The 8,208-nt window shown below is 66.1% G+C and overlaps 2 protein-coding genes across 2 annotated transcripts; one reads left to right on the plus strand and one right to left on the minus strand.

The window, feature by feature from the left end:
• Positions 1-234: 234 nt before the first annotated feature.
• SIGMAR1 (sigma non-opioid intracellular receptor 1) lies at positions 235-3,802 on the minus strand. The gene is made up of 4 exons (XM_059833901.1): positions 3,655-3,802; positions 2,626-2,826; positions 2,005-2,097; positions 235-1,685 (listed from the first exon to the last, which is right to left on the minus strand). Exons 1-4 carry the CDS (start codon positions 3,800-3,802, stop codon positions 1,459-1,461), a joined length of 669 nt encoding a protein of 222 aa, XP_059689884.1. The 3' UTR covers positions 235-1,458.
• Positions 3,803-4,003: 201 nt separating this feature from the next.
• GALT (galactose-1-phosphate uridylyltransferase) lies at positions 4,004-7,620 on the plus strand. Its single transcript, XM_059833866.1, has 12 exons — positions 4,004-4,061; positions 4,354-4,523; positions 4,600-4,675; positions 4,797-4,845; positions 5,078-5,207; positions 5,486-5,542; positions 5,844-5,966; positions 6,118-6,250; positions 6,729-6,812; positions 6,904-7,058; positions 7,159-7,259; positions 7,441-7,620. The coding sequence occupies exons 1-11, from the start codon at positions 4,004-4,006 to the stop codon at positions 7,222-7,224; spliced, it is 1,101 nt and encodes a 366-aa protein (XP_059689849.1). The 3' UTR covers positions 7,225-7,259; positions 7,441-7,620.
• Positions 7,621-8,208: the final 588 nt, after the last annotated feature.

Consider the following 8,208-nt stretch of genomic DNA (forward strand, 5'->3'; position numbering starts at 1 on the left):
CAGTCCCTGGGAGCGGAGATGGGCCTGATCCTGCCCAGCACTGCACCCCCCAGCTCCCAGGACGCTGGGCGGGATGATGCCGACTGCCCAGGGACGCCCAGCTGTCCCCAGCTGCCAGCAGGACCCCTGCTGAGCCCAGAGCCGGACAGATCCAGCACTGTTCTGTAGCAGGGGCTCAGCACGCTCCAGAGACTCTCCCAGGGACGCGAGCGGATAGGATGAACAATTTTATTACTGGTATCTCTTTCCAGGTGGCAAATTAAAAGTAGCCCGTGTGCACGGCTGCCAGTCAGCATGATGGGGACAGTCCGGGGTGCAGGAGGAGCAGCATGCTATAGGCCTGGTGACCAGGGACACACACGTTAGTTTGGCAGCAGCACAGAGGTGAAAACCCTCCACCAAGCAGCGAGCCCGCATGGGTCCGGCCACAGGGCTGCAAGCAAGGTCCGCAGCCGGGCTCGGTCGGGCGACTGCAGCACTCCTTCGGTGGCCGGGACCCAGTGCCGGGAGCTGAGCTGGGTGGCTGCCCCCAGGGGGTCTCACAGCCAGGGGAAGCGTTTCAAGGGGCGAGATCCCATCCTGAGCTAGTACAGAGGTTCGGGCACCTGCATACACTAGGTATGTGCATAGCCCGGAGGCCACACAGAACAGGCTCTTGGTTAAGGCGACAGACGGTGGCTGTCCCCCTTGGAGGGGACTGCAGGGAGGGGGACAGTAGGGAAAGGGACCCTCTTCCAGCACTGGCTGTCCCCTGGGGCTGATGACACACAGGGGACCAAGAGGGACCTCCAGCCCAGAGGCTGGGCATCCCCTCACTGCCAGGGGGTCCCAGCGCAGATCCTGCCCCGTGCCAGGAGGACACTGTGTGCTGCCAACCCACATCAGCGGGGACAGAGCCACAGGAGATGCTGCCAGCTGGACACAGCGCCGTGCACTGCCCGCAGTCCCGGCAGCCTGCCAGGGAGATGGGGAACCTCTTGGCCGACCTTTACAGCAGGTGCTCTGGCCCGGCTCACCCCGTGCACCCGGCCCCAAGGGCGGCATTGTCCTCCTGATGTCTCAGGAGCTGCAGAAATTTTGCGGAGCCTGGGGACAGCCAGCTCCAGCACCTCTCCCTCTGCACGCTGAGGGCGCACAGGGGTGCTCATACCCCGCAAGGCCACTCCAGCCCTGAGGGATGGAAAAGCAGGACATGACCCCGATCAAGAGCGGGGAGAGGCAGGTAGTAAAGAGAACTGGTGGTCCGTATTGCTGTGACCGCCACGGTCCCTCTGCCCTGGCACCCAGCTGGACCATGGGGAAGGACAGAGCAATTTGGCGGAGGCACAGGGGGTCTCCTGCTGCCTCTGCTAGAGCTTGGGCTTGGGGAGGAGGAGGAGGAGGAGGAGGAGGAGGGGGAAGGAAGGCTGGGAGTAGAGGAGCCAGCTGTGCCTGGCAGGGTGCCCCAGCGAGCCGGGCTCAGCAGCCCAAGGTGCTGAAGAAGGCATTGGCTTCCAGGAGCAGGCCCTTGGCGTAGACGCGCAGGGTGTAAAAGAGGGTGACGAAGTCCTGAGTGCTGAAAAGGGTGTCAGCCAGGGCGAAGGCGAGCGTGGAGGGGATGAAGCCCCGGCCGTACTCCACCATCCAGGTGCCCGCACTCCACTGCACCGACGTGGCCTCTCCCGCCTGGTGTACAATGGTGTCCCCTGCCAACACAGACAACCAGCACTGCTTGCAGTAGCTGCCCCACATTGTTCCCCAAGAGATGTGTGGGACCGGGACTTGCAGGGCTGAGCAGTCCGGTCTGCACACCCCGAAGCTCCCCCAGTCTTGCTCACTTTTCTCTTACTGGCACCCACCGAGATGCTGGGATATGCCCCAGGGACACAAACTGCCCCATCGTGAGCTCTTGGCTTCTGCCAGCTGGAAGGAAGAGGGTCTGTGACAGCGGAGGACCAGCCTGCAGAGCAGCCATGCCCCGGAACACGGACAGAGCCCGCAGGGTACCATGGCTGGTGCGTTTACCTGGATAGTAGATCTCACTTCTGGTGGTCCCCTCCTTCCACTGCCGGAAGGTCCCCGAGATGACGGTGTCGGAGATATCTGCCCAATACCGACCTGCGGAAGGACAGACAGCACTGGCTCAGCGCATCCCTTCCGGGGACAGCTCGGGAGCCCAGGTCTGAGCCACAGAGCAGCCCTTTGGGGGGAAGGATGCCAGCCCCAGGGCCTCGACACACTGAGGAGCGCAGCCGGGTCTGGTACCCAGGCTGCCTGTGTGACTGGCCGTATACCACCGGCCAGGGCTGCTTGGTGTCCTTAAGCTACATCTTTTCCAGCATGTTTGGCATTCGCTCCCTTGCTGAAGAACCGGGAGACGCGATGCCCGCCACCACCTGCCAGCTGGATGCGGAGAGTCCTGGCCGCACGGCATGGCATGCACAGGGAACTGCAGGCGCTGCAGGACACCACGGGGGCTGGTCCCCACGCAAAGGGTGTTTTCCAGCATCGTGCACCTCATAAAAGAAGTGGAGCGGTGGGCTCTCTGCCCTGGGCACACCATGGCTGGGGCAGCCAGACCTGAATAAGTGGAGTGAAAAGAGCTCAGAAAAACTCCCCGCTCACCAGCCCTGTCCCCTTGCTTACCTGAGTGGCCCCCGGTGTCAACAGCTGTCCCGAAGAGCAGCACATACTCGGTGAGCGAGGCGTGCAGGAGGCACATGGAGCCCATCCACCCACCCGCGTTCACGAACACCCACTGCAGGTCCTCGTCCGGCAGGATGTGGCCTGGGTGCTTCTTCCGCAGCTCCACGATGATCTTGGAGAAAGCCAGCTCATGGTCCAGCCCTGCAGCACCCGGGGTTGCTGTGAGTCCCTGGCAGGGAGCAAGCCCTGCCACCCACCCCAGTCCCCTCCGCAGCCACAGGGTCCCAGCACATCCTTAGAGGGGTCTGCCTAGGGAAGGTGTCTCCTCTCTCCAGCCTTCAGCCCCCGTGGCCGGTGACCCGGCCCCACTGACTGCCCAGACAGTCATGGAGGATGCGCCACACTGAGCGCTCCAGCCCTACAACCCACCCAGGTGCTGGGCTGTATGGGGGACCCAAGCAAGGTGGCAGTGACCCTGCCCTGGTGACATGAAGACCCTCTGCTGCGACTGTGCACCCTGCACCCTATGGGGCCAGCCCTCCCCTCCAGCCCTAGTTGGAGGGTTCGGTTCTGCCGCTGACCCACCTGAGGCTTGTTCCCCCACCTGGCCCAGCCCCAGCACCGAGAGAGCCCCCTTAACCCCGGGGTCAGCCCCAACCGGGCTGGGTGATGCTGCCGCACCAGTCCCCGTCCCTCCTTCAATCCAGTCCCTTTTCCTCACCCTACTTCCCCCATGCTCCTCGTCCCCGTTCCCCCGTGCCGATCCCTGCCCGACACCGGTCCTGTTGCCCCAGTCCCAGCCCCCGTCCCCCCCCGACCCCAGTCCCGTTCCCCCCGTGATCCCGGCCCCCCTGTACCGGAACCTCCTCGATCCCGCGTCCCCGCGACGGGTCCCTTCCCCAGCCCAGGCCGCTGCGCCCCCCCGGCGTCCCCGGTTCCGCTTCCCTCTCCCCCTCCCCGTCCCTCCTCGGTCCCGCTCCCCTCCAACCCCCACGGCCGGTGGGCCCCGTCCCCACGGGCGGCGCCTACCCGCGTGGTGCCGGGCGAGCTGGGCGATCTCGGCGGGGGTGAACTCGTACCGCTTGGAGGCCAGCCAGCCCCGCAGCCCCTGCAGCACCAGCGCCAGCGCGCCCAGCGCCAGCCCGGCCCGCAGCGCCCGCCGCCCCGCCGCCCCCATGCCGCCCGCCGCCGCTCCGCCCCGCCGCCAGCGGGACGGGGAGCGGGAGCGGGACCGCCCCCGCCGCGGCCACGCCATGCCCGGCCGCGGGCGGCCCTGCGCCGGCGCGGCGGGGCGGAGCGGCGGCGGAGGAGGCTGCGAGGGGCCGGGCCCGCGGGGCGGTGCCGCTGCTGCCGCCGGGGCTTCCGGGAGCGCGGCGGCATGGAAGCGTCGCCGGCGGGGGAGGAAGAGGGGGGGGGCGGCCGCTTCCGCGCCAGCGGTACGCCAGCGGTCCCCTTCCAGACCCCCGGCGGAGCCCAGCCGAGCCCCGGGAAGCGGGGGCTGCGGGGACCCTCCCTCCCCCGGGCGGCGTGGAGCGGGGGACACCCCCCCGCCCCGGATTGGGATAAGGAGGAAGGGGCGAAGAGGGGAGGGGCATAAAGTGGGGTGCAGACCCTCTTGCAGGGACAGCCGCGGGGGTGGGGGCATGGGGGGTGGGGGGTGCCCGGCCCGCGGGGCGTCTGCACCCCACGTCCTTCCCTCCCTGACGCCCCGCTCCTCTCTCCCTGCAGAGCACCAGCACGCTCGTTACAACCCGCTGCGGGACGACTGGGTGCTGGTGTCGGCCCACCGGGTGAAGCGCCCCTGGCAGGGGCAGGTGGAGAAGCCGCCCCCCGAGGATGTGCCCCGCTGGGACCCCAACAACCCCCTCTGCCCCGGGGCCACCCGGGCCAACGGCGAGGTACCACCAGGGACCCAAGTGTCTGGGCTCCCCCCACCGCCCTGTCCCCCCTTGATCCCGTCTCTCGCCCTGGCAGGTGAACCCCCAGTATGAGGGCACCTTCGTCTTCCCAAATGACTTCCCTGCGCTGCAGCCCGATGCTCCTGAGCCTGGTAATTTCCGGGGGAAGAGGAGGGTGCTGGCGACCCCCAGGCTCAGATCCTGCTGGGGCTGCAGGGTGGCCTGGAGAGCACCCCAGGACCCTCTCCTTCCCCGCTCTCCGTTCTTCCCCAGGTGACAGCGATCACCCCTTGTTTCAAGCAGCAGCAGCCCGGGGTGTGTGGTGAGTACCCCCACAGCTCTGGGGGGTCTGGGCTGTGATGTCAGCCAGGACCCATGGGATGGAGCCAGAATGAGTCCACTTCACTCCTTGTGCTGCCTGTTCTATGCCTGTCTTCTCTGTTTTGGGGGCATTTTGTGGGTCTCATCCCTGTCCCCCATTCCAATGTGACCTGGCAGGGCCACGGAGGTCACTGGGGACACCCCACAGCCCCATCCATGTGTCTCCTCCACAGCAAGGTGATGTGCTTCCACCCCTGGTCAGACCTGACGCTCCCCCTCATGTCCCTGGCAGAGATCCGGGCAGTCATCGATGCATGGGCAGAGCTGGCGGCCGAGCTGGGTGCCTCCTACCCCTGGGTGCAGGTTCGAGGCTGGTGGGGGCTGCCCTTCTCTCCCTGCCCCGGGGGTCTCGGGGTGGAGGTGGGGGGCCAGGACTGAGTGCTCTTGCAGCACCTGGGGTTGGGACCATCCCAGTCACGTGTGGATCCCCTGTCCCCACCTCATACCCCACTGAGCCCTTCCAGGCAGGTGCGAGGCTCTGCTCTCCTGTGGGATGCTTTCCTGGTGTGCAAGGGACACCATGGCAGCCCGCAGCAGGGACCCTGGGCTGGGACCTGCTGGCTGCACCTCTTCCTCCACAGATCTTCGAGAACAAGGGAGCGATGATGGGCTGTTCCAACCCACATCCACATTGCCAGGTGAGGCTGTCCCACCCGCGACCTGGCTTAACCCTCAAATCCCAGTGGGCGACCCTACAACAAACTCAGGTGGAAGATGTGAATGGGAATCCCCCTGCCCTGGTCTGAAAGCTTCCTGCAGCGAGGATACCCCCATGCCTGTCCTGTCACCTCCTCTCCTGGGGATTGTCCCTTGTGGCTGCCACATGTCAGACTCTCCAGCTGGTGGCAGCACGGACCTGCAGATGGGCAGTGTGGCTGGGGCACCCCTGCAAATGTGGGGTACGGGTAACCCAGTCCTGTGCCCCAATGTCCCTCCCAGGTGTGGGCCAGCAGCTTCCTCCCGAACGAGGCACGCCTGGAGGACCGGACCCAGCGGCAGCACCTGAGCCAGCACGGTGTGCCCATGCTGCTGGAGTATGCTGAGCAGGAGGCTCGCCGGAAGGTGAGGACATGGCTGTTGTCCATATCCCCTTCCTGGGAGCTGGATATGTGTCAGGGCAGGTCCCCCAGCTCCCAAGAGCAGGACCCCTGGAAGCGCCCGTCCCTGGGGTGCTGGGGCTGTGCCTGTCCCCATCGAGCGCTGTGTCCCGCAGGAGCGGTTGGTGGTGGAGAACACCGACTGGCTGGTTGTGGTGCCATACTGGGCCACTTGGCCCTACCAGACGCTGCTGCTGCCCCGCCGTCACGTCTGCCGCCTCCAGGATCTCTGCGAGGGCGAGAGGGACAGTGAGTGCTCTGTGCCTCGTTAGCCCCTGTCCCACGTCCTTTGGGCTCGGCCTTTGCTAGGAGACAGCTCTGTGGTAGCCTCACTGGTGCTGGGGGGTCCGTGTCCCCCTGGGATGCAGGGCTGCCGGGCTTGGTTTGAGGGGGGACAGGCACACCTGTTATGCTGGGGCAGGAGCCAAGCATCCAGGCACAGGTGGGGGGACTGTTGTCCCTTTTGGGGTGATGAAGTATGTGGTGCCCCATGCTTTTGGGATGCTGACTGATTAGGAATGGGGGCTCCTTCTGCTGCTGCATTGCTCGGGTTGTCTGCGTGGGTTGGCAGGGGGGAACTGGCCAGCGTGACCTTCCTGCCTGTCACTGATGTCCACCCAGGGAGGGGTGCTGAGGGTGACAGCCCCCTCCCGCAAGCCAGATGTGCTGCCTGTCCTTGGAGGGGGCTGGCCAGTTCGGGGTGCGACTCCGTGACATTCCCCTGCAGGCCTGGCCTCCATCATGCAGAGGCTGCTCATCAAGTACGACAACCTCTTTGAAGTCTCCTTCCCCTACTCCATGGGCTGGCATGGTGAGTGACGTGGGGGGGGGACCCCCACAACCCTCTCATCCATGTCCCTGTCCCCTCCCTGGGGCTGATGCAGCGGCTGCACCCCTGGCAGGAGCCCCCACGGGCCCCCACCTGGAGGAAGACTGTGGGCACTGGCAGCTCCATGCCCACTACTACCCCCCGCTGCTCCGCTCCGCCACCGTCCGCAAGTTCATGGTTGGCTACGAGATGCTGGCGCAGGCGCAGCGGGACCTCACCCCAGAGCAGGTGAGTGCAGCTTTGGGGGGATTGTGGGGAGCCAGGGGGTTCCCTGCCGGGGCTGTCCCTGGGACCAGCCGCTGGTTGCCCCTTGTGCTGTGCCCCGCAGGCAGCTGAGCGCCTGAGGAGCCTCCCCGAGGTGCACTACAAGCGGAGGGCCAAGGAGACATCGTGATGGGGAGCCGCGGAGCCGGCCCTTGGCTCTGCTGGGTGAGGCCAGGGAGAGAAGCCAGCTGGGGGTGGAGAGAGCTGAGGCCTGGGAACTCATGTCACTTGTGAGCCCTCTGGTCTCGCAGCTTCTCCTGAGCCTTGCCATGGCTGGGCCTGGCTTGGGGACTGGTTTTGTCGGTTCGGGTACCCTAAGTCCTAATCCTGCGGCATCTTTGTGCAGGCGTTGTGGTTCTCCCCGGTCTCCTTCCCCATCCCAGGCTCCGTCTTCCCTCCTCCGCAGCATGCTTGTACCAGCACTGAAGGGCTCACCCTGCTCCCAGTCCAGTCTTAGTGGTGGGACTGGGAGTGCTGCCTGCCCTGTGGAGGGGCATGGTTCTGCTGGCCAATAAAACCTGGAAGCAAAGTGCCTCTGCCTGTGCCCTGGTGGCTCTTGGCCCTGGGTTGGAGATTTGGGGTCTCTGCTGGGGACCCTCAACTGGTGGGGAGAGGATAACCCTGGGGGCTGCTGGGGGTGTGCTGGCAGCCCTATGCCACTTGCTGCTGTCCCTGTCTCTGCGTTGCCTCCTCTTCCTCCCTGGGGGGAGCTCTGAGCCTGTCTCTGAGCGCTGCGGGCTCCGAGAGGCACGGGAAGCAAGGAAGAACTTATGCAGCCCAAGGCTTAGCCAGCTCCTGGTAGAGGGCTGAGGCCTGGCAAACTCGCTGCATGGAGGCTGCTGGCTGGGGAAGCCTGGCTGTGGCTCACACAACTGCTCCCCTTCCTCCTCTCTGCCTGGGGCCGCAGTGCGGGGCTGCCGGGATGCAGCAAGGGGCTGGTTCATCGCTAGCCTGGGGGGTCCAGCTCTGCTTATGGTGCTGCTGCCCCCTTTCCCCTTCCCTGTGCCCACCCATGGTGTGGGGCAGCAGCAGCCTGGTCCCTGGGCTGAGCTGAGGGATGCTGCAACCAGCTCTGTGCTCTCACCCCCTGCAGCCCCTTCCCCCAGGGGAGTCC

The sequence above is a fragment of the Gavia stellata genome, chromosome Z (assembly GCF_030936135.1).
Source record: "Gavia stellata isolate bGavSte3 chromosome Z, bGavSte3.hap2, whole genome shotgun sequence".
Classification (NCBI taxonomy): Eukaryota; Metazoa; Chordata; class Aves; order Gaviiformes; family Gaviidae; genus Gavia; species Gavia stellata.

Bases quoted from the DNA above. Each gene is read 5' to 3' on its own strand.
- SIGMAR1 (XM_059833901.1), bottom strand. From the start codon at position 3,802: ATGGGGGCGGCGGGGCGGCGGGCGCTGCGGGCCGGGCTGGCGCTGGGC. The intron at 2,827-3,654 runs GTAGGCGCCGCC...CGGGTGCTGCAG, and splicing joins GCTCGCCCGGCACCACGCGG to GGCTGGACCATGAGCTGGCT. The intron at 1,686-2,004 runs GTAAACGCACCA...CTGTGTTGGCAG, and splicing joins AAGTGAGATCTACTATCCAG to GGGACACCATTGTACACCAG.
- GALT (XM_059833866.1), top strand. From the start codon at position 4,004: ATGGAAGCGTCGCCGGCGGGGGAGGAAGAGGGGGGGGGCGGCCGCTTC. The intron at 5,208-5,485 runs GTTCGAGGCTGG...CTTCCTCCACAG, and splicing joins CCTCCTACCCCTGGGTGCAG to ATCTTCGAGAACAAGGGAGC. The intron at 5,543-5,843 runs GTGAGGCTGTCC...TGTCCCTCCCAG, and splicing joins ACCCACATCCACATTGCCAG to GTGTGGGCCAGCAGCTTCCT.